General features: G+C 46.9%; 1 protein-coding gene across 1 annotated transcript in view; it reads left to right on the forward strand.

The window, feature by feature from the left end:
- Positions 1-3835: 3835 nt before the first annotated feature.
- CNEP1R1 (CTD nuclear envelope phosphatase 1 regulatory subunit 1) overlaps positions 3836-24060 on the forward strand; it is an 87375-nt gene continuing 67150 nt past the window's right edge. The window contains exon 1 of the mRNA XM_085639931.1: positions 3836-4054. Within this exon, the coding sequence (XP_085496057.1) occupies positions 3991-4054 (64 nt within the window). The 5' untranslated portion in view covers positions 3836-3990. The remainder of the gene's footprint in view (positions 4055-24060) is intronic.

Consider the following 24060-nt stretch of genomic DNA (forward strand, 5'->3'; position numbering starts at 1 on the left):
GCTAAGCGAGACCTAAAAAAGAGCTTATGCTGCCCACCGGCAACCACTTGCTCAAATGTACCACATTGTCAAGGTAATTCTAGGCAGCTGCCTAGTGTGGCTATTAGGCACAAGACTGCAGAAAAAACAAGAAATATGATCACACTCCCGGAGAAAAATAAGCCATTGAAGACAGTGGGACCTGTCAAGTTCTTCTCAACCATAGTATTTCAGCACAAGGAATTACTGTGCCATCCTAGGTCTGTTAGTATCCTCAATCTAACGACAAGGGATAGCCAATTGGCAGGCCTGTGTTAATGTGCTTTCCATTTCTACTGTAATCATTCAGGGGAAGTGAGGATGAATGCCGCTCTGTAGGTATGTATGGGAATTTTGCACTAAACCCAAAACTGGATTTTAGTACTGGGTATCCCTAATGGGAGTGGTGTGAGATTGATTCGTATATGGTTCTTTCTTCCTCATCAGGGAAACTGCTGAGCACTAAAGAAATGGTCATTGCAAAATTGAAAGAGTATAGTCTCCAATGTAAGCCAAGGAGAGCTGTATCAAGTAAGATTGTCAGGATATTCACTGAAGATGATTTTGCATACCATAATTATACATGGAGCTCATTTACAAAGTCCATGGTTATCCTGAAAGGCTGAGATGGCTTCTGCCACCCTTTATCTATTTTGGACACCCTCAGTATAAATGTAATGCTGCAATTTTGTTCACTTCCTAATGAATGGTTCTATTTGCACTGGAAGAGGAATGTGCCATAATTACTGGGTCACTAATGCAAACCTCACCTTTAGTTTTGCCCCAAGACTCTTTCAGCTCCCACAACCATTTCCCGAACGCAAACATCCACCACACCCCTCTCCCCCACAGTAACACTCATGTTTATCAGCCACCTCAAGTCCCCTCGGTCGACGCACGGTCTCAAAGGTATCATTGGCTTTCATGAAGTCCTTGTGGAAAATCAAACTGACCAGTTACAGCTTATTTCTACAGTTTCTTTTGGAGTATTTGTGTTTTTGTAATGAACCCCCATGCTGTGATTTCAAGCCCATAACTATAATAATGCTAAAAATGAAAACTATAAAGTACCAGAATGTAAGAGCAGTTGGCAAAGAAATCGAGGATTGGCTGAAAATGTCACACGTGACATGAACTGAAAGTGTTGACATTGGCTGGCTGGCGGGCTCCTGGCTGGCTGTCGTGTGGAGCACGGAGGGAACGTTTACTGCTTAAATACATTGAGCAACTGAACCGATAAGCACAATTAGCCACGAATACGTTGTTCCAGGATGTAAATGGAGCAACTGGAATTTCAAAATCGCCCTATGCCAGTCACTAGCTGGTTCGAGTAAAAACCATTTGTAAGTGTTAAATGGAAGGAAATACCGCTAGGGTGACGATCTGACAAGCATCATTTAGCGTCGTGGCATTAACTTGCAGTTGAAAAAAATTCAACTCTCACTCCAGGGACTCGTCAAACAGGATATTCTGAATGTTTTTATTCCGAATTTCAACTCTTGAACTTGGAAGCCACTTTAAAACAACTTTGTCGTCTTGTTGAAAACTTTGATGCACTTTATGAAAACAGTACTGTGGAAATAGAACTCTTAAATTGTGCCTCGTTGCCGGCCCCAGTTGCTTTACGTTTCAATACGTGTAGTCCTGATTTTCTTTCTGGGTATGTTGTCTTTGTAAGGAATTTTATAAAGCGAACATGAAAACACTTCAAAAGCATAATGCAAAATCACATAATATGAAGCAATTGGTTTGCCTGCTAGTGTTACAGCTCAATTACAAACAATTAACAAGCATTGGCTGCGCGGCCGTAAAAATGACACGGCCGCGCGGCCCGCAAAAGTGAAAGTGATTGCGGACGCGATCAAGCACGGCGGAAGTAAGACACATGGCGACTGCGCGCGTGTACGCTCACGTGAACGCAAGCTTGTGGCCAGCCAGCAGCACTTTGAAAACTCACCTACTAAAGTCTCTCCGAGCAGCGCACGCGCGCTGACTCAGCGAGACCTAAAAAGGGGGTGATTTAGAAGAGGATACCATCTTCCTTCCTTATTGCTATTAGGCTGTTGGTGTGAAGAGTCGATTTGCTGGATTGTTGGTTTGTTGGTGTGATCGTCTGGTCCTTGGCTAAATGGTGGGGACTGAGTCGTGCAGAGGGAGATTTCCTGGACTTACCTGAGTTTCTCTTTGAATATAATGACAATTCCATCTGAAGGGATTTTGATTTATGCTGTGGGTTGACCGGTTCTTCTGGAAGTGGTTGCCAATATTCAAATTTAGGTAAATATAATTGTTATGTCAATCTATGTTTAAATCGAAGGTTGGAAATCATTTAATAGAAATCTGATTTGACTGTAATCATGACTATGCTAACAAAGTGAATTAATTAGATAAACTAAACATTGATTCATAAGAAATGAGTTTGTGATTCTTTAATAAGGTATTAAAAGTTAACCAAAAGGTTCCGAAGCTTTAAATGAGTTTTAGCTGGTTCTAAATCCCCATCAACCAGTCCATCTAATTGGTCCATCGACCAAGTGGTGGAGTGCCTTGATGTTAAAGTTAGGATTCTATAGGTACGAATGTATATAATGTATATAGTGTAAAGAATTTTCTCCCAATAAGTAACAAGGTACCCCCACATGTCCAGCGCTTCTTCCCTCCTGTGTGCAGATTTGTGTGAGACATATGAGTGTTGGTGTTATGGGCCCCACCAATGAATACGTGTATAAATGAGTAAGTGTGATGGCAGGTCTGTGACGCAAGGAGGATATGTACATTTGCCCTTTTCCGCTGGAGCACCACTCTACTATATATATATATATTTTATTTTTGCAGATTTATATAGCGCGAAGTCGACCCGAAGGTATTGGAGCGCTTTACATGAGCACCGGGTATGTTACACAAGGACACATTCATTTTTTTTTCCTTTTTTGGTAGGCACAGGGAGATTAAGTGATTTGCCCAGAATCACAGGATGTGGCGCTACCCCGAGGCTCGAACCTTGGTTTCCAGCACCAAAGTCAGCAGTTCTAGCAGTCAGAACACATTCTCTCCCATATCCTATATGCCACTATACTGTATGCCACTTTACTGCACTGTACTCTATGCCACTAAACTCTACACCACTCTACGCTGCTCCACTCACCCTTACGCCACTCTGCTCTACTCCGCTCCACTCTATGCCACTCTACGCCATGCCACTCTTTTTTATGCAATGCCACACCACTAACATTTAACCATGCTGAACATCAGTCACACTGTTGTACAACATGCCTAAAAGACATTGGCAATGCTATTATCTCTTGCTTTGGCAAGACCTACTGGCTTTACCAATCCTTGTCTTAAATCTCCATCTTTCTGCTATCCCAAAGTCGGACTGTATGTTTGAGGTGGGTACAGGCTCAGTGAGTAAAGAAGGAAATGGTGGTGAAAGGATCGCCTGCGATTTGCCTAAATAAATTATTCTGCAGGCTCAATTCCTCCACGAAGATAAAATGGTGTATTTTGAGTTTGTGCTATCCGGGACTATTGCATTTCATGGGATCGTCCGTTACTTTCTGCCAAGATGTTCCTGGAAGAAGTGTTTGCCTGTAGGCAAAAGACATAAGGCGAGCACCAAGTATCATTCAGCGGGCTCCGCGTAATGCAGAAAATACGGCACCATTTTAAGATGGCCGACGCATTTGACTTACCGGTCTATTAGTCACTATCTCTTGTATGGTGTCCGTTTTCTGTTTTGTCTTCGCAACTGGCCAATGAGAGGAGAAAACATAGTCACCTCAATTAATATTTAACGGAAGTAACCAATCAGAATCTATCTGTCCACCTAAACAAAATGTGCTGAGTAGGCTTTTATGGTCTTTCCTGGAAGGCCAAGTCATAAAGAATTTTACGTGAGACGGAAGTAGATGTTTAAGACAGGAAGTAGCTGCTGCAAGCTCGGGCATTGGCTGTCTGTCTACCGGTGATCGAATGTGGGGACTTGTGAAGTGTGTGCTCGGGGGAGACGACATGAACTCTCTGGAGCAGGCGGAAGGTAAAGAACTGTTCCTTTCATTAAGGAATGTGCAAGGAGTAAAGGTCCACACTCTGTGTGTCTATGTGAAGTCTCAAACGAGTACCCGTTACTTTGGAGTTACTGTGTTCCATCTTCTATAACAAAAATATATATATATCAGCCATGAATATATGTTATTAGTCAGCATGACAACTTGGACTTTTGGAATCCTGTTCTTTATAGAAATGCCATCGGTTGGGGAACGTGCAGAAGTCCATATGGACTGCCCCAAACATACCGATGTATGAGATTTTAATTTCTTGCGCGTGATGACCCTTAACACCAAATTAGTTAGTATCCCTCCAGTGTAAATACACCTTGACATCTTTTACAACCTCTGACCCACCCACGTGGACATTGAACCAGATGGTTCTCATTTTAACAGGGTAACTATGGTTTTAGCATGAAACTCATTAAAAGTGAATAGAATGTAGGGCTTACTAAGAGCGAGGGCGTGTTACAGAGGTGAGCCTGGCACCCATAGCTCAAAGTAGAGATTTGGATGGCCATGTTGCTTCAAGTCATTATGGACTCCTTGTTTCCAAACCTGTACTCTTATTTGACAACGTAATGGATTCTAGATGTTTTAGTCTTCATTTGTTGCCCTAAATAAATTAAGAATAACACACTATCCCTGGATTTCCGTGGGACATCACCAGAGGAATAGCTTTTGTGTCGGGCAAGTCCAGCAACACCTTTCAAGCGAGGAAGCAGGTACTCTTCTTACCGAGACCCCTGGATTGCAGTCCTCATGACACGGAAATTCATGTTTCAGTCCTCATGACCTGTTAATTCATACAGCCTGTCCCTTGATCTTGTAACCTGTTTTCCTGTTCATTGTACACCAATATACACATTAATATGGTTATATTGCCTTTTTGATATTACTGTTTAGCTTTAAAGTTGGTAGCTAAGTGAGGTTTTGCTGAATATTATACTGCCTGGCCATGTTATATATTTAACTATCACAAAAAAAATGTCACTCGCCATTTTCAAAGTCGACCTAACAGGAAATGTGACTGCAGTACGACTTCCTTTAAGGTTCGTAGAGCAAAGCGGAAGAACACATATAGACCAGACCCATGCCATTATAAGAGATAGATATTTTCAAAGTCGATCTGACAGGAAATGTGATACTGCAGTATGAGGCCCAATAAGGTTTGTAGAGCAAAGCTCATTTATTATATAACAAGGTTAAGTACGTTTGTTGTCTATGAGCAGTCGACATCCATAAAACCATACAGGTGAATGGTTGTGAAACTCATCCACTCTGTAATGCATTTATCGAAATAGCGCACACTGCAGTGTACAGGGGGAGAAGGGTGAAGGGGCGTTTGTTTGTGTTACCACATAGGCTGTCAGAAGTAGCTGAATCTACAGCGATTATCGATTTGCATTAGCACAACACTGCATGGAGGATAACGTTTGTAGTAGAATCCATAGAACTCAAGGATACAAAAGCACCGCTTTATTACCTCGAAAGAGCTAAGCATGTTGAATACAATTTCCGCTACTTTACATCTATTATACAACAGCTAAATGCGTAAATGTCTGTTGCATGAAGAAGAAAACGGTAAAGGGCAGCGTTTAAATTTTGCTGTAGAATAATTGTGTGGCGTTCTACTGAATTGCAATTGTATAGGGCTTCATGCCGCTGATGAGATGCCAAAGTACTTTATTTGATGGGTAGCAGTCTAAACTGTGCGAGAGTGATAATTACTGTGGTCTGTGTCGTAAGCGTTTTTGATGTTGTGCAGGCGTGACTAGAATGGCGCCCTTAACCTGTTTTGGGTCTCAGCACCTAATAATATAGTAGTGGGAAGATTAGCAATAGATAGTGCGTGTGGTTTATATAAATAGGTTGTTAAAACAGTATTCTACAGTTCTCTGTAGGATTCTTTCCGGTGATAGTCAAAACCACCAGACTACTTTCTGTGCTGGTTACAACAGTTGATTCAAATGCTCTAGATCATAGTTATTGCTCGGAATGTTTAGTACTATATAGATTTAGCTATGATAAGGAATTTGTGAGTTCTGTCATATTAGGACAAGCTCTTGCCCCTATGCTTAGGCTCTAGGAGTATTGGTCAGGTACCTGGGTCCGTAATCCGCTTAGAGACCAAGCACCCCCTCCCAATATTGTCCCGAGCCCTGGGGAAAGGGAGGGGCGCCAAGCACACCTCTTCCCCCCCCCCCCGCCCCCCCAATAATAATAATACATGTTGAACCCCGGTCCCTGGCACACCCTGAGGGTCCTAAGGAGTATATGTGTGTGTGTGTGTGTGTGTGTGTATATATATATATATATATATATATATATATATATATATATATATATATATATATATATAAATTCACTGAAAAAACCATAGGTTTCACACATGTTATAGTTAGCTGGACATTTTACTGATAAAAAACCTATGAAATTCCCCCATTATAGTTAGTGCAGGCAACTATAACTCACGCAACCGCAATCCTCTGCTGATGCTAATACTGTATTTAGACACTTATTTGCCCATGTCTTCTTCCATTAAATTTTAGCTATACATATATTACAAATATTTTTTTTTCATAAAGACACATATGTCATCAGCAGAGGATTGCGGTTGCGTGAGTTATAGTTGCCTGCACTAACTATAATGGGGGAATTTCATAGGTTTTTTATCAGTAAAATGTCCAGCTAACTATAACATGTGTGAAACCTATGGTTTTTTCAGTGAATTTGCAAGGTTTTTTAAATGCTAATTCCTAACTATAACGTGTGTGAAACCTATGGTTTTTTCAGTGAATATATATATATATATATATATATATATATATATATATATATATATATATATATATATATATATATATATATACATATATACATATACATATACATATATATATATATTTGTGTGTGTGTGTATATAAAAATCATTTCATAAACACAACGGCTCTTTTTAGAGCCCCCTAATATCTAAACACTTAAATCTGAATTTCATTTATTTTTTTATTTTTTTTTTCTACCGTACGCTTACCGTAAGCTTACCGTACGCGTACCCCGTGATTTTTTTAAAAATCCATAAATGTTTTCTTTGTACTTTTCTGTCCTTATTTGACCCCCTCACAAATGTAAGGGGGTCTGTAACTCTCCTCATTGCCCCCTTTTCTTGTTTTCACTCTTTTTTTTCTGAGTGAAACACACAAAATGGCGGCCGCCGCTTCCTGGTTTCGGCCGATTCGAATGTTTACTAAGATCTAACAGCCAATCAGAATCGCATTCGCGCACGCCACCGTACGCGTACCGTAAGCTTACCGTAAGCGTACGGTAAGCGTACCGTAAGCGGGCTCAGATATATATATTGATTTAAAGGCTATTTTCTCAGTATCTACTGAACAGATTTACACCAAACCTACAAAAGGCACTTCCTTGACATAGGGACTACCTCTCTGCCAAATTTCTAGTAATTCTGTTCAGCCATTCGGGCTGTAGCTCGTTCTAAAGGTCCTATGGAAAAATGCATGGGAAAAACGCGTTTTGGGACCCCCCTTTTATCTCAGCCCCCGCTTGACGTATCCCCCCGAGACTTTCAGGGTAGGAGCGGAGCGTAGCGCCCCACCTATTTTGAGAAATTCGCGAGGATTCATCGACCGGCGCCAAAGTTATTCAAAATAGAATGTTGCGGATTTCCTATGGAAAAGGGGTCCTAACTATAACTACCTACTGGCGACCGCCAGTAGGTAATGGCGCCCCCCTTTTTGCATTTTGTGTTATAGTCCCGCAGGAGGATCGCAGCAAAAAGAGTAATGTTTTCAACTTTGGTCCCTGAGAAGACCTCCCGACAAGGGTTGGGGGTGCACTATATATATATATATATATATATATATATATATATATATATATATATATATATATATATATATTGTCCCCGAAATCTGTAATGGGCACTGAAACATTTTTGTTCACTTTGTCGCCAGCCAATCAAAGTGATCGCTCTTGCAGGACCCTCACTCTTGTGTGTGTGAGATGGAGCGGGGGAGCCTCCTCGGGGAATCAGACGCTCTATTTTTTAAAGTTGCTTTCCCTGGACTCTCACTAGAGTCCCTCAAACCCAACTGCCCAGATATACAAATATATTTGTACCTTAAATTTTCAAAAACTATTAAAAGGATTTACAGCAAATCACAAAAAGCGCACATTTGGAACAAGATCTAGCCCTCCATCCTTTTTCCTTGGCTCACGCTTGATAGAATACCCTGAAAACATTTCGTGAAGGAGCCTTGGAAAGTTTCATGAAGATTCATCAAACTACACCAAAATGATAAGAAATCCCAAAAAGGCAATCCCTATGGAAACGCAGACCTAACTATGTATTTGTGCATTTATGTTTAAATAAATACATATGTATATACACGTATGTGTGGTTTTTAGGTCGAGGCAGGGCATGCGCTGCTCTGCGAGTCATGCTGTATTGAGATACGGCATAGAAGCTCCGCCCATCTTATCAATTGAACCCAGTTACTGGCCTTGCAAAATCGTTGCTTTTATTAGTCCCTCCTTGGTACCGCCTTGTCTGCATTTCTAACCACCCATAACAACTGGACATTTTATAGGTGTTGTTACACACTCTGCTTTATGTCGGTGAGCACAAATTTCTATTTTTTGGGTTGGTCAGCTCTGGCAATTTGTTGCCTGTTGCTTGCACGCCCTCCCTCCCATTATTGCAACACTTAATCTCCCCAGTGCCGTCCCCACACCACCACTTCCCATCCTCCCTGATTAGCATTCCTCATTTTGTTTCCCATGCATCGTCATGCATACTTTTAGCGTGGCGCCAGTTTAACGAGCGCCGCACTTTCTTTTGCTTGCAGCTTCGGCTTTGCATCTCCCCCATCCACAAAGCAAGGAAAGGGTGTAGTGCCACAGGCTGTTAATAAGTGTCCATGTGGAGGTATAAACAGACCTTTATTAGCAACATAAGGCACTGCATCCACAGAAACACCTAGTAACAACCTGTGCTACTGCACCCTTTCCTTGCTTTGTGCATTTGCATTTTTCTTACTTGTTTGGCCTCGTGGTTCGGCGATAGCTTGCGCATTTAGAATAAAATAATCGAATAAAAGATTTTCATTGCAATTGCTCAAGAATACCTGAAAGTTTGAGTTATTGGTGTTGCATTATTATTAGCAACGCCAATAGCTCAAACTTTCAGCAATGCAAGACCTATTGCATGGTTAATGCTTTTTTTAAAAAGGAGACTTGTATACAAATGTTGTTGGGACTAGCTAATCATGACCCTTTAGATTGTATTCGACTGCTTTTCAGCTGAAGTTGTAATTTTCAAATCGTAAATTCTCTTCTCAGCAAGCAATTAGTTTCCCAGCCAACATTTCTTCCCAGTTAGTGGCATTAGACCAGATCGAAAGTTAATATTTTTGCATGTAATCTAAAATTTGATGGACGTTTTTAAATGGGGCAAACTTTCACATTTTTCTGTTACCTAAGTTTGGACATTCTGAGATCAGGTTCCAGTATTTTCTTGGGGTGTAATTGTGCATACAATGCAGGGCCTCTTTCCTGAAAGGTTTTTCATAGGCATTTATTTTCTCCTGAAGTATCAGTTTCTATCACAGTTTTCCTTGCCTCAAATTGGCAACTAGCTTATTATTAAAATGAGTGCTAATCCCTTTCACTTTCCAGAGTTTTTAGGTCGAGCCTAGCGCAGCACGCATGCGCTGCTCTAGGAGATGACCTCTTGGAATCACTCTGGACTTCGAGCAAGCTTGTGCGTGTTGTAGTGACATTTCATTGGCTATTGCGTTTGGCTTTCAAAAATGAAAGCACGCAGTGGCCAAAGGCGGCTTTTTGTCCCACCTTTTCTTAAAATGTTAACGCCTACGGCATCCACTTTGCGGTTACGAGCAGCGGCGCACAGTGTGCCATCTGTTGAGTGTTATATTTCAAAGGTTGTTTTTGGTCTGCTTCGCACGGCCGCGCTTGCGAAAGCCTCCTCCCCTACCGCTTCCTTCCCTCCCACGGCTCCTTTGTGCGTCTTCCAGGAGCCGCCTGAGACTGGAGGAGACACGCTTGTTTTCGTGTTACAGGCTCTCCACACTTTCACTCGCTCTCCCTGCACGGGTTTGATGCAGGTTCCCGCTATTGTGAGATGTATAGGTTTAAAACCTTAGAAACCGTTCAGAAAGGACACATTTCTGCAAGTGTGTTACTCCTTTCTAACAAACATCGTGATATTGTGCAAACTGCTTCTCCCTGTTGCATCTTCCCTTTCAACGCCTTCTCCTCTCGGAGCTCGCTCCTTCTTACGGCCCCATGCCCCTTCACACTCTGTCCTCCCATCTCTCCCTTTCTTTCAGTCTACGCTGCCTCTTACTGCCCCGTTCTTGCCTTTCCGACCCGCTTTCTCCTTAATTTTAACCAACGCCCCCAGGGTGGATGATGTCGAAAGAAGGAACGCTGCGCACCAAAAACAAACACATTATGTAAAACGGTACTGTTAAAAGTAAAAGCACAGGAAACGGAGAATGTTCCAAGTATGCTTTAATGGCCATCCAAGTCTCCTCAACAACTGTCAATTTTCATCATTCTAAACCAAGCTCCAGCGGAACATTCCAAGGTAAGGAGAAAGGGTGGGGTGGGTGGAGCGTGCCAAAAGTAAACAGTGAGAGTACAACACATCTCCCTTATTTACCAACAGAAAGCACATTACATTTTGCAATCTTGTCACAGCTCCAATATTGTCCGTTTTCAAGAAGAACCACATTTTTGAATGTTTTAGCAATGCGACAGGGAGGGTAGAACTTGCTTGGGCCGTGTGGCCCCTTTACATTCTTCTTCACCTGCACCACATCTACCCTCCATCCTGGTGTTTTGACTCCGTTCTTTTTGTCATACCAAACTTTGCATTTAGCCTGGTGCAGTTTGACCTTTTCGCTAGCTTCCACCGAATTGGGATTTGCCACCCTGCCCCCCTCCAACCAACTGGGGTTAAGTTTAGTACAGGGTTCTCATCTCCTGTGGGGCACAAAAGGAGAAATACCTGTTACTAGATTCTGGGAGATGTGATATGCCCATAAGCAATCACGCAGGGATGATTCTATTTCCCACCCATTGTTAGAGGCTAGCTGAATGTGTTCTTTAATGAGCCTATTGGCCCTCTCTACCAGACTATTGGCCTTGGGGCAGTACAGGGAGGTCTTCTCATGTTTAATGTTCAGTTTGACTAAAGTCAATCATATGCTGCAACGTAAACTGTACTCCATTGTCTATGACAAGGGAGGATGGTATGCCCTCCTTCGCAAAAACGTCTTTGAGAAAGTCAAGAACAGCACAAGTGTTGGTTCGATGCACAAACTTATATGAGATCCAATGGGAAGTGTAGTCAACTAAGACTAACATGACCTTTTTCTGGGTACCCAAATTGTCCAAGGGTCCGATGATGTCCAAGGCCAGCTTGATCCATGGCTTAAGGGGTACTTCAACTGGGGATAATGGTGCCTTCCTTACCTTTTTGGTTTTGTCGCTCCTGGCACAGCTAACACAATCCTTCACGAATAGCATCCATTCTAGGGAACCAACATTTCTCCCTCACCCTTTGTTTAGTAAAACTGCGCCCTAAATGCCCCTCATGAGCTAGTTCCACTATTCTATTCCTGAGGTTCGCAGGTGGTACAATCCTATTCTGACTGAATTCTCTGTTCCCTATAGTGCTCAATTCATATCGGACCTCCTAGAAGTCCTTGAGGTTATTCTCTAGTTCGCTGTACTTGCTGGGTCATCCTTCCTTCATTACCACTTTAAGTTTGTGCAAGTCTTTATCTTCTTTCATTGCTTTTTCCCATTCCTCCTCCGTCAGTGCTGGCTCATCCACCACCATAATGGGGCTGTCTAACATTTCTTCGGGTTGTTCATTTTGCAAAGGAGCCCTCGACAGGTAGTCAGCAATTTTGTTTTCCTCACCAGGGACATATTCAATTCTAAAGTTGAAATTCTCCAGTCCTAAGATCCATTTTCCTATCTGGGGAGTGCAGTTTTCCGTCCCTTTCACCGTAAAGATGAAAGTAAGTGGCTTATGATCAGTACGAACAGTAAAATTCAACCCCCACAGGAAAAACTTGAAATGTTTTACTGCCTAGAAACATGCCAGTGCCTCCCTTTCAATTACAGAGTAATTACTCTCTGCCTTAAAAAGGCACCTGGAAGCAAACGCAATTTGTTTTTCTCCCTTCCCATCTCTTTGTGACAGGGTGGCACCTAGGCCCTTATTTGATGCATCGGTGGTAAGGATTGTCTTTTTTGTGGGGTTGAAAGTGCCTAATGCAGGGGAATTCAATGTCTCTTCCTTCAACGCATCTACAGTGCACTTGTGCTGGTCATGCCATTCAATATCCTTGTTTCTTTTAAGCAGTTCACGTAATGGATCACACTTGGACGCAAAATCCTTGACGAACTTGGCCATGTATTCCATAAGACCAAGGAAAGACTTAAGTTCCTCCTTATTCTGTGGATAGGGAGCGTCCTTGACAGCTCTCAGTAGGTTGTTCCTTGGTCTAAAACCTTCCTCGGAAATGAAATGCCCAAGGTAGTCGACTGAAGTCACTCTAATTTGACACTTAGACTACTGCACCGTCAACCCAGCATCCATCAACTTCCTGAATACAAGTCTAAGGGTGCGGTCATGGTCTTCCACTGAGCGACCATACCACCAGAATATCATCCTGGAAACACATAGTATGGTCTACATCCTTTAGGATCTGATGCATGATCTTCTGGAACACCGCGGCAGCGGATGCAATGCCCAAACGGCATCCTCTTGAACATGAAGGCTCCTTGGGGGGTAATGAAATCAGTGAGGGGCCTTGAGTCAGGGTGCAGGTCTACCTGATGGTAAGCCATAGACAAATCAATGACGCTAAAGAACTTAGCCTGACCCATGGTACTGAGCATTTTGTTTATGTTGGGGGAGTGGGTACCTCTCGACCCAGATGTTCTCGTTTAAGCTTCGTAAGTCCACTCATAAACTTATGCCCTCCCCACTAGCCTTGGCTGCCATTACAACAGGCGCCAACCATTCAGACATGTCTACAGGTTGTATGACCCCCCCATCGTGCACAATCTTTTCAACACTCTATCCAGAGGCTCTCTCATTTGGTGTGGTACTGGATGCAACTTGTGTACAGCTGGTTTGGTATTTACTTTGAGTTTAATTCTGTGTTGATAATCACGAAGGAGTCCTAACCCGTCCTCGAACAGTTTGGGGAACTCTTCACAGATGTTGGTACTGAGCACACTCTGATCTGTGAGCAGAACCTGTTCTTCCATGTTTAGGTTCAGGATGATGCTTAGCTCTTTTTGGTGCTGCCCCCCTAACAAATGATATCCTTTCTCTACGATATACACTTTGCCTACGGTGTTTCTCCTTTTGAATTCGATGTGCATTTCTTTTATACCCAAGAGGGGTATAGGTTATTTGTTATAGCCTGTGGGGAAAACGTCAGGTTTCTGCAAGGCTTTGCTTCCCTGGTTGTCAATGCATTCCAAATCCCTACAGTTCAGTAACGTAAAAGGAGAGCATGAATCAGCAAACATGCTAATGATTTTGTTGTCCAACTTAATATCACACTTGGGATAAATTACATTTAACAGTACCAGTACTTTCTTTAAGTTGAAAATGTTACTTTTTCTCACTGGACATAACACATTTTACTTATTTACTCATGGTGTCCTCTACACTTGCACCCTCTGCGTGATGAGGGTCACCTTCTCTGCATACCCTTGCAAGAAATGCAATAGTAGGGGGCATTTTGCAAGTAACACTTCAAGCTGGACAATGGATGTTGTTAGCAAGATGGTTGCTGCTACCACACCTGTAGCATCTGTAATTCCTTTCATTCCCAGGAGGCTTGTGTACATTATTCTTATTTTTCACCTTATTTACTTCTCATATCTCAACCTCCTCTTGGATATTAGCTACTACTTCTCTTGTGGTCTTCATCTCTTTTATACATTTTGCAGTGTGTTCCACTGATTTGGCAATACTTGCAGCTTCACGAAGGCTGGGATTCTTTGCTAACAGTTTCTCTTGGATGCGTAAGTTGTTAGTGCACCTTACTAATTGTTCTCTGATCAGAGAGTCTGTCAGATTGCCAAATTCGCACAGTTGGGTGAGACCCCTCAATTCTGCAATATAGTTGGTAACCGACTCTTGTTTACCCTGGGACCTGCTGAAAAATCTGTGCCGCTCCAATACTACATTTATTTTGTCCCCAAAGTGTGTTTCCGACTTTATCGTGGTTGTAGCAAAACCATCCATACCTTCCACTGCCTCGCCGTTGGGGTTTTGTGGTTCGGGCAACGTTTCATAGATTTTGCTCCCCTGTACACCCAAATTGTGAAGGAGGATATGCTGTTTGCGCATGGCAGTGAACCGTTCGCCGCCTATGGCAATTGGGTACGACTCAAAGTTTGACCCACTCCTTCCAGCATATTTCAGGTTCTCCTATTTCGTTTAGAAATGGGGGTGGCTGGCTCATGCTTGCTGCAGCCATCATGGTACGATAAGGGTAACCCAACAGCTGAAATGATGAAAAATATTCTTGGAGAGGGCGGTGCAGAGGAGAAACTAGTATAAAGAAAAAGTACTTCTTAATTGCCCAAGGATGTGGTATAACAGTAAAGATGGCAGCGTAACATGCACATTAGTCTTAAACAGCTAGACGCATACCCATGAGCCAGTGAAAAAGAGTGTGCATACAGTCTCCAATTTGCACAATGTCAATAGACTTAATACGTGGAACAGTACATTGCAGTTTTCTCACCAGTTTCTCAGTCCATGTGCATTTGTATTGCTCTAAACCTCAGGTAGATGGAAAGGACCCCACTTTACTTCACTTTTGTTACTAGAATGGGGAAGAAGGCACTTGCGATTTGTCACAGCAGTGTGCGCACACCTCACAGAGCAGAAACTTCTATTCCTGACCATTTCAAAACTTTATTTCCTATTTCCATGGCAACAGCCGCGTGACGATTCTAGAAGGCTTAGCAGAGCACAACGCTGAAATCCGTGGCAGAGACAGGGGAGAAGTGTCTGCTGACGACGCCTGCCCACACATGCCTGCAATACTGTCTCCAACGCCGGGCTGACAAACGCTCGTTCTTCAGGACTCCCTGCATGCGTCGTTCCTGGCGCTCCTAATCGCCTCACAATGCTGCATGACCCACTCCTCACTCGCTGCTGACAGGAAAATCCGCTCCCACAGACTCATCATGCGCTAGGTTCACCTTAGTGATTGCATGACTCTTACAGCATACCACAGGACGCCTCTCTCAGGAATGCGCGATGCCACCACCCGTGATCCACAAACAACCACGGAGGATCGTAGTGAGGGACTCACCGCTACGCTGCCAAAGTCGTGGTAAGGCTGACTCCGCAACCCCTTCTGGCATGCTACATGTTGATGAACTAGTGATCTTATCCCCTGGTGGGAATGTTCTCAGCAATGCCCGGTTGACCTCAGCATCCGTTACCACATAGGATTCAGTTCCTAGATGCTGCTGCTCGTAATTTGAGTTTAAGGAATTCTGACCTTCTTCCTCGCTTTACCTTCTTCCGTAACGTGAATGGAGAGAGCACAGAGAGGGGAGATGGCCACAACTGCCCCCTTCACAGCAACTCGTCACCAGTGTTAAAAGTAAAAGCACAGGAAACGGAGAAGGTTCCAGGTATGCTTTAATGGCCATCCAACTCACCTCAACAACTGACAATTGTCAACATTCTAAACCAAGCTCCAGCGGAACATTCCAAAGTAAGGAGAAAGGAAGGGGTTGGTGGGTGGAACAGTGAGATTACAACAGGTACCATTTAAAGGTCTGCTAAAAATGTAGCAAACAAAAGGCTTGTGATTGCAAAAAACACTGTGGCAAAGCTGAATGTTCTACTCGTACGTTCTTAGAAACCATTCAGAATGGACATATTTCTGCAAGTGTGTTACTCCTTTCTAACAAACATCGTGATCTACAAAGGAAAAGGAGATTGGCCCCTAAGGAAGGGACTGAAACTAAATGCATCGGGCATTCATTTGAATGTTACAGGAGCATTGTTTATAAATTACTATGTCATCAGTAGCATTGTTAAAATACATGAAATAATGTATTATATTTTGTATTTCATATATGATTCGTTCATGGAAACAACATTTGTAATGTCATGACTGTATGAATAATACTGTTTGATAAATGACAGTCAAGTTTAATTACGTTTTTGTTTAAACCAGTTTATTGTGGTATAAACTCAGGAGTTCTATTTGGACTCCGTGAACAGTGCACAGTTCACTCAGGTTATCATACTTGTAATAGCGGTTTCTTATCACAACACTGACAGCAAGTGTAGCACCTTCAGCTAAAAGCATTTAGGAGACAAACTATTGGTAAATTACCCAATACATCAAAACGGGTGTGCTCCTCCAAACCAAATAACTCACCAAAGCTGAATGTTATACACGTACGTACTTAGAAACCATTCAGAATGGACACATTTCTGCAAGTGTGTTACTCCTTTCTACACCATGGTGGCGCCAGGGTACACTTAACTTTCACCAGCTTAACACAGGGGCGTAATGTAGGCCCCTGCAGTGGGCTTAATTTAAAATCTACTTCCTAAGCTGCTAAGTTATTGGTTGGGGATAGCAAGCCATATTTGCTGTTCTTTATTGTTACTAGGTACATAAATAATTACTGTGTTACTAACCACCAGCACAGCATTACCTAAGCATCACTCAACACCACCCCCTCAGCACAGCACTACAACCGCATCAGTGCAGCACCAACGCAGCACCACCTCAACAGCACCTCAGCACAAAGTCATCACCTAAATATCACCAAAATATCACTCCGCACCGCCCCAGCATCACTCGGCACCACCCCAATAGTAATTGACACCACATCCGTATCACTGTGCAACATCAAGCACCACCTTCCACAAGCACACCACCACCTCAGTAACAAACAGTGCCACTTCAGCACCATTCCAGCATTAGCATAGGAACAATGCAGCACCAACTCAGCCCACCATGGAAATAGCATAGCACCAACTTGGAACCAACGCAGCACCACCTCAGCAGCAAATAATGCCCAATGCAGTACTTTTCAGCATTGATACATCGCCACATTGACACCAGTGCAGCATCACCTCAGCACCAGCGCAGCACCCAACTTTCAATACTAAGCACCACTTAAACACAAACACAGCACCATCTAAGTATCATTCACTACGACCACAGCATAACTCAGGACCACCACAGCATCACTAAGCAGCACCTCTGCATCAGTCAGCACCACCTAAGCATCATATCACCACATAACAATATTACCATCAGCACAGTACCACCTCCACATCACTGCACCACCACCACCAGTGCAGCCCCAGCTCAGCACCTGCACAGGCCCACACCAGCAGCAATTCAGAACCAACAGAGCATTTCATTGTAGCCACCTCACAGGGGTGAGACAATAGACCCAAGAGTGTGTGTGTGTATATATGCTTGTGCATGCCTGCATGCATGTGTGTCTGAGTGTGCACATTTGCATAGGTATGTAGGAGTGCCTGTGTTTGTGTGTGCTTGTAAATCGGTGTGTGTAAATGTATCTGCTCTTAGAAGTGCTGTATATGTATGTGCATGCTTGCTATATGCATTTCTATGTGCATTTGTGTATGTGCTTCTACTTGCTTACATATGTGTGCATGAGTGTGTATGTGTGATTGTGTGGTTGCATCTATCAGTGTATGCAGGTGGACGTGTTTCCAAATGTGTGCATGTCTGTCTGTGCATGCATGTTTCTATGTTTTTGTGCTTGCACGTTTGTGTGGGTCTATCTGTGCAACAAAGTTTATATTTCAGTTTTTTTTAAATGCACATAAAAGACCCTGGGGGTGGGTGAAAGTGCTTTACAAAAACAATATCTGCGACAATAACTACTGGCTGCAAAATATTAACCTCATTACCACTTAAAAGGGGCCATCAAGGGAAGGGAAACGCAGTTCTCTTTACCTAGTACTGGCACTACTTATCCAGCAATCGCCAACAATGTTTGATTATGTCTGCCATGGGTCTGAGACCTATTGTGACAACATTCACAGGATGGCCATATAAGGTAACAGAAATACTTATTATTTTTTATTTTTTTTTATTTTTTTAAAGACCCCTTTATTTGACTTCAAAGAGTTACAGACATGGGCCTACACCCAGTTGGGCCGGCCGCTAATTAGTACGAGATGTGTTATTTCACCGTTATACAGACATGTCAATCAAAAAATCCCGTCAGTCCATCAGCACTCCGAGTGGAGGCAGCGGTTGTGGTCGAATAACAGTATTAAAGACGGTTTCATCTTTCAATTTAAAACTTATAAACATTTCACACAAACAAGGCAATAAGAACTGTAAGTATCAGTACGTGTTCCCCAGGGTAGGAAATTCCACTTTATGTAATAATCATGAATGGTCTGTGACCGAGGAGGGAGGGGGGCCTGGGAGCAGAGGAAAAGTTAAACTGTATCATACTCATGACATAGCAAATGAGGAATGTTCAGCTAGGGGGACAAAGGAACATCCAATACTATTGCCAGCGGAGGGCCGCAGATGTCTCCGCGATAAGAATTCCACGGACCCCACACCCTTGTCCATTTCCTAGGCTTGCCTCTCGCCACATACACCGTCTTTTCTCTAAACATGCACCAGGGGGGGCGTGGCCAAGATGGCGGACTAGGTGGACGTGTGGCTTTCCCTCTCCCGCGGGCACCTCGCAAAAAGCACGGTGTATGGCCGTTTCCGGCTGGCCGGCACCTTAGCAAATAGCCCAGGGAGTGCCCGCCGGGACAGCGACAGAGGGGGTGCCGGTGTTGTTCGGCGGCATACAGCTGAGCCCGCGCTGCGGATCCGGAGGGGGCCCGGCGCACGCGGGGCCTGCCGAGCGGAGGGTCGGGCGGCTCCTGTGGAACTCCGGATAGAAGAAACGGAGAGCGGAGGGGAGTCCCGCGATCGCAGAGTTGCGGCGGCCCTGGAGTGAGTGGGTCCAGCCCCTAACCCCTGGCGGAGAAGTCGGAGGAGCGAGACGATCCGGCGGTGCTGAGCGGCCCACCCGGGTTCACCCAACGCGACAGCCCGGGCAGCGGAGGAGAGGAGGCCGGAGGCCCGGAGGTGCGGCGGACCCCAGACCGAAGCGGAGCCCGAGACCCCCTGCCGGGAGTTGGACGCTGTGCAGGCAAGTGGGCGCGCTGCCGGTGGGGGCCCGGGACAGCAGTGTGACACCCCCCGGGGACGGCAAAAGGCTACCAGCGGGGAGCCCAGGGAGTACGGCGGAGCCAGCGGGGGCGGGAGGCCCACGGCGGAGCGGCAGCGGCCCCGGAGGCGAGGATCACGTTCAGGGGAACACTCACGTGCATGCCGGCCTCCCAGTGCGGGGACAGAGAGGTGGACTGGGGCGCGACACGGCTGGGGTGAAGTGCGGCCTGGTCGGAGCTGGAGGTGAGACTGGAGCGGTGTGTGGCTGGTGCGTGGCCTCAGGCTGGGGGCACCTCGGGAAGTCCCTGGAAGAGACGCGGGCAGAGACGGACGTCAGGAGGAGAGTCCGAGTGCGGGCCTGGGAGCTGTTCTGGGCGCTTGAACCCCTCCGGACGCCAGCGGCAGAGCACCTCGGAGCTGCTGGGGAAGGGACGGAGCCGCGTGGCCCCTCGAGAGGAGGACTGACGAAGCAGTGGACCCGGGGTGTCCCAGACCGGTGGGGCACGCCGACCTCGTCCGGACGTTGGGGGCAGCGGCGCCGGGAGAGAGGACACGAGCAGGCCTGGTTGGGGGTCGGGAGGCACGGAGGCCCTCAGATGTGAGCAAGGTGGATTCGAGGCCCGTTATGGTCCCCCCGAAGGGCCGCCGTGAAAAGACCCTAAAGGAGTTATTCGCGAAGCCCCAGGCAGGGCCTACGACCAACGCCATGGCGTCGGGTGTGGCGAGCAGCCCGCCCGGACACCCGGAGGGGTCGGAGCCCATCACCAAGTCGTTTTTGGAAGCAATGTTCACCGGTCTGCGGACGGACATCCAGAACCTCCAAAAGGAATTCGCTGCGGAGCTTTGGGAGGTGCGCAGAGATGTGGACAGTATTGGGGAACGGGTAGCTGCGCTAGAAGATGGAGACGGCCGCGAGTCGGAATTGGCGGCACTCCAACAGGAAGTCCTCCGGATACATGACCAGCAGGTGGACCTACAGGCACATGAGGAAGATCTCGAAAACCGGTCCCGGCGCCATAATATACGGATCCGAGGGGTGAATACCTCGGAGGACTCGAAGGATCTCTTTACCTTCACGAGGGAACTCTTCAATCACATTTTGGAGCGCCCACTGGAGACGGAGCTGCGCATTGACCGAGCGCATAGAGTGGGCCCCCCGCGGGCCGCGGCGGCCGGCCCGGCAGATATCCTGGTGTGCGTTCAAGATTACCGCACCAAAGAAGAGATCTTGCGTAATGCCCGCCGGCAGCATCCCGTGAGGTTTCGGGACCACGCACCAGTCCTATATCAAGACTTATCGGCGCTTACACTCCATAAGCGCAGGTTGTTCAAGCCCATCACAACACACCTCCAACAACGCAACATCCGATACAGCTGGGGCCATCCGTTTCGATTGGTGTTCCGCATTGACAGTACTCTATATCAGTTGAAGTCCCTGTCGGAAGCAGCACGGCTGTTGGGGGTGACCTTACCACAGGAGGACAGTGAGGAGGACTGAGAACTGCCGGTGGTCACAAAGGCGGGACCCGGCTGGTGCCGACAGGGCCGCCGTAAGCGTTCGAAGAAACCCCCAGCGGCGGAGATCCTCAGAGGGCAGCAGGATGCATTGGAGACTGTCTCCGGCGGCGTGGGCGGCTCACAGCCTGTGGGGGCAAGATAATGTCTGGGGCGGACAACCCTGCTGGATTCTTGCAGGGGTGGCTTGCGGGAGAGGGGCCTCTTGGTGGTGGTGCTACTGTTCCTTACGCCCTTCCGATAACATCCACTGGAAAGTGGAGGACACTGGTTCTGGACTTTTGTGGTTATGATGTTGGGCTGTTTGGGGGGAAGGGGGGGTTGGGGGGGGTTCGCATAGGGGATGGGGGTTCCGTGTCTGTCAGGGAGAACGTAGCGGGCGGCCAGCGGGAGGGGCCGGGGGAGCGGCGATCGGTGGGCAGCTTCCGGACACAAGCGGCATCCCCAGCACGACACAGCTTACTGATCAGGGTGGGATCACATGGCGCCCCCTACACTTAAGGTACTAACACTCAATGTTCGGGGCCTCAACAACCCCGTTAAGCGTAAAGCGGTACTGTCGTGCCTTGAGAGTTCGCGGGCCGACATCTGCCTCCTCCAAGAGACCCACCTGCTCGCTCGGGACTGTCATCGGCTTCGTTCCCGGTCCAGCTCTTTTCCTCTAGTCTCACTAAAACTGCGGGAGTGGCGATCTTGGTAGCCCAGCGCTTTCGTGGGGAGGTCCTGCAGAAGGAAGCCGAGGTTAGAGGACGGCTTTTGATATACAGGTTTGCTTTGGGGGCCCTGACCTTCACCATAGGCTCCATCTATGCTCCCAATGAGGGGCAAGAGCGATTTTTGCAATCCGCACTCACGGAAATAACGGCGACGAGCGATAGGCTTATTCTTCTAGGGGGCGATCTCAATCTTGTTTTCGATAACTTGCGCGACAGGTCTTGCCAGCGTTCACACCAAACGGGGGCGATTTCCGCGGCCGGGCTTGCTAGAGTGCGGGAGCTGAGGCTCGAGGATATTTGGCGCAGCTTTCACCCGCAAGATCGGGAGTATTCATATTACTCCCACGCGCATAAGACGTACGCACGGTTAGATTACCTCCTGGCGTCGGCCGCAGCTCGGGAGATTGCCGTGGCAGTCGAAATAGGAGCGATCTCCCTCTCAGACCATGCCCCGGTGCATGTCGAACTGTCGTTGCCGCCGTTGGTGCAGCCGGATAGGGTGTGGCGTCTTCGGGACTCTTTGCTGCACCGGGAGGATGTGATCCAGCAGATCACCGGGAAGATCAAGGATTTTTTTACGCATAACGATAACGCTGACACGACCCTTGCGACGCAGTGGGCGGCGATGAAAGCGGTTCTCAGGGGGGAGTTTATTGCCATAGCGGCTGCCGATAACGCTGAGCGGCGGGAAAAATGGGAGGAGCTCACAAAGCAAACCAAAGAGCTGGAACAAATGCACCAGAGGACGGGCGCCCCCAGGACGTGGCGCCAGCTACAGGCCATTCGGCAGCAGTTGACGGCTCTCGATCAGGATAGAGCGGAATACGCTGCCCTCCGTTTAAAACATGCCTACTATACCGGGGGCGATCGATGTGGTCGCTTACTTGCGCACAAACTCCGGGAGACCCGGAGGAGGCAGGGGGTGCGCGAGATTTGCAGGGAGGATGGCACGAGAGTAACAGATGATAGGAATATAGCTGACTCGTTCCGGGCCTATTATGCAGCCCTATACGATGGGTCGGGGACGGTGGGAGACGATGGGGCGTCCTTTCTGGACTCCGTCGAGCTACCCGCTTTGACGGGGGCCCAGGCGGACCGCCTAGACGGGGATATACGCCCGGAGGAGGTGATTGCTGCAATCTCCCGGTTAAAGCTGGCGAAGGCCCCAGGGCCCGATGGCTTCACCGCCATTTTCTATAAAAAATTCTGCGCTCTCCTGGTCCCCATGCTCACCCGGCTTTTCAATTACTTCTCAGTTATGGGAGCGATTTTTTTTTTTTTTTTTTTTTTTTTTTTTTTCCCCCCCCCCCCCCCCCGGTCCTCTTGAGGGCTCACATAGCGGTGATCCCCAAACCAGGGAAGGACCGGACACGCTGTGGAGCGTACCGGCCCATCTCCCTGTTGAATGTGGATCTTAAACTCTACTCGGGGATCCTGGCTAGTCGATTGGCACCCTGCATGCCAAATCTTATTGATCCGGATCAGGCGGGGTTCATACCGGAACGGCAAGCCCCCGACAACACGAAACGGGTTATGCATCTGGTCGAGAAGGCCTCCCGCACGTCGGGTGAATATATGTTCCTGGCGATTGACGCCGAAAAAGCGTTTGACCGGGTCCACTGGCCCTACCTGGAGCAGGTCCTGTTGCGGATGGGGTTGGGGGAAAAGTTCCGCACTCGCATCTTCAATTGCTATAAGTTTCCGTCCGCCATGGTCCGGGTCAACGGCCACACGTCTGCCAGTTTCCCCATCACGCGGGGCACGAGGCAGGGATGCCCGCTGTCGCCGCTGCTCTTCGCGGCCTACATGGAGCCTCTGGCCCAAAAGATCAGGCAAAACCCGGGAATCTCCGGGATTAAGTTCGGGGGATACACTCATACCATCAGCCTATACGCAGACGATGTGTTGCTCTCACTGTCGAACCCTAGGGAGGCGTTACCGGCGTGCTTCGCGGATCTTGACGCCTTTGCACGGGTGGCAGGGTTCAGGGTTAATGCGGACAAATCGATGGCGCTGGACCTCTCGTTGAACCAGACCACGCGTCAGTATTTGGAGGCTTCGCTCCCCTTTCAGTGGGCTGCGGACTCGATCCCTTACCTGGGGATTCAGCTGGCCCCTACGCTCCCTCGGACGGTGACCATTAATTATGCTGCTCTGCGTCAGAAGATCCGCAGAGAGCTTGGGCAGTGGAAACACTATCCCCTCTCGTGGCTAGGCAAGATTGCGGCGGTCAAAATGACCATCCTTCCGCAGATCCTGTACCTTTTCCGCACCATACCCCTGTACCCGCCGGCGGGCTGGATTCAACAGACGCAGTCGGAATTGGCCCAATTTATCTGGGGCGGACGGAAGCCCCGCATGAAGAGGAGGTTGGCCACTCTGGCCCCCGAGAACGGGGGACTTGGGATCCCGGACCTCCAACTGTATTTTCGGGCGACGCAGCTACGCTACCTGGTAGAGTGGAGTCGTTGGGAG

The sequence above is a fragment of the Triturus cristatus genome, chromosome 12 (genome assembly GCF_964204655.1).
Source record: "Triturus cristatus chromosome 12, aTriCri1.1, whole genome shotgun sequence".
Taxonomy (NCBI): Eukaryota; Metazoa; Chordata; class Amphibia; order Caudata; family Salamandridae; genus Triturus; species Triturus cristatus.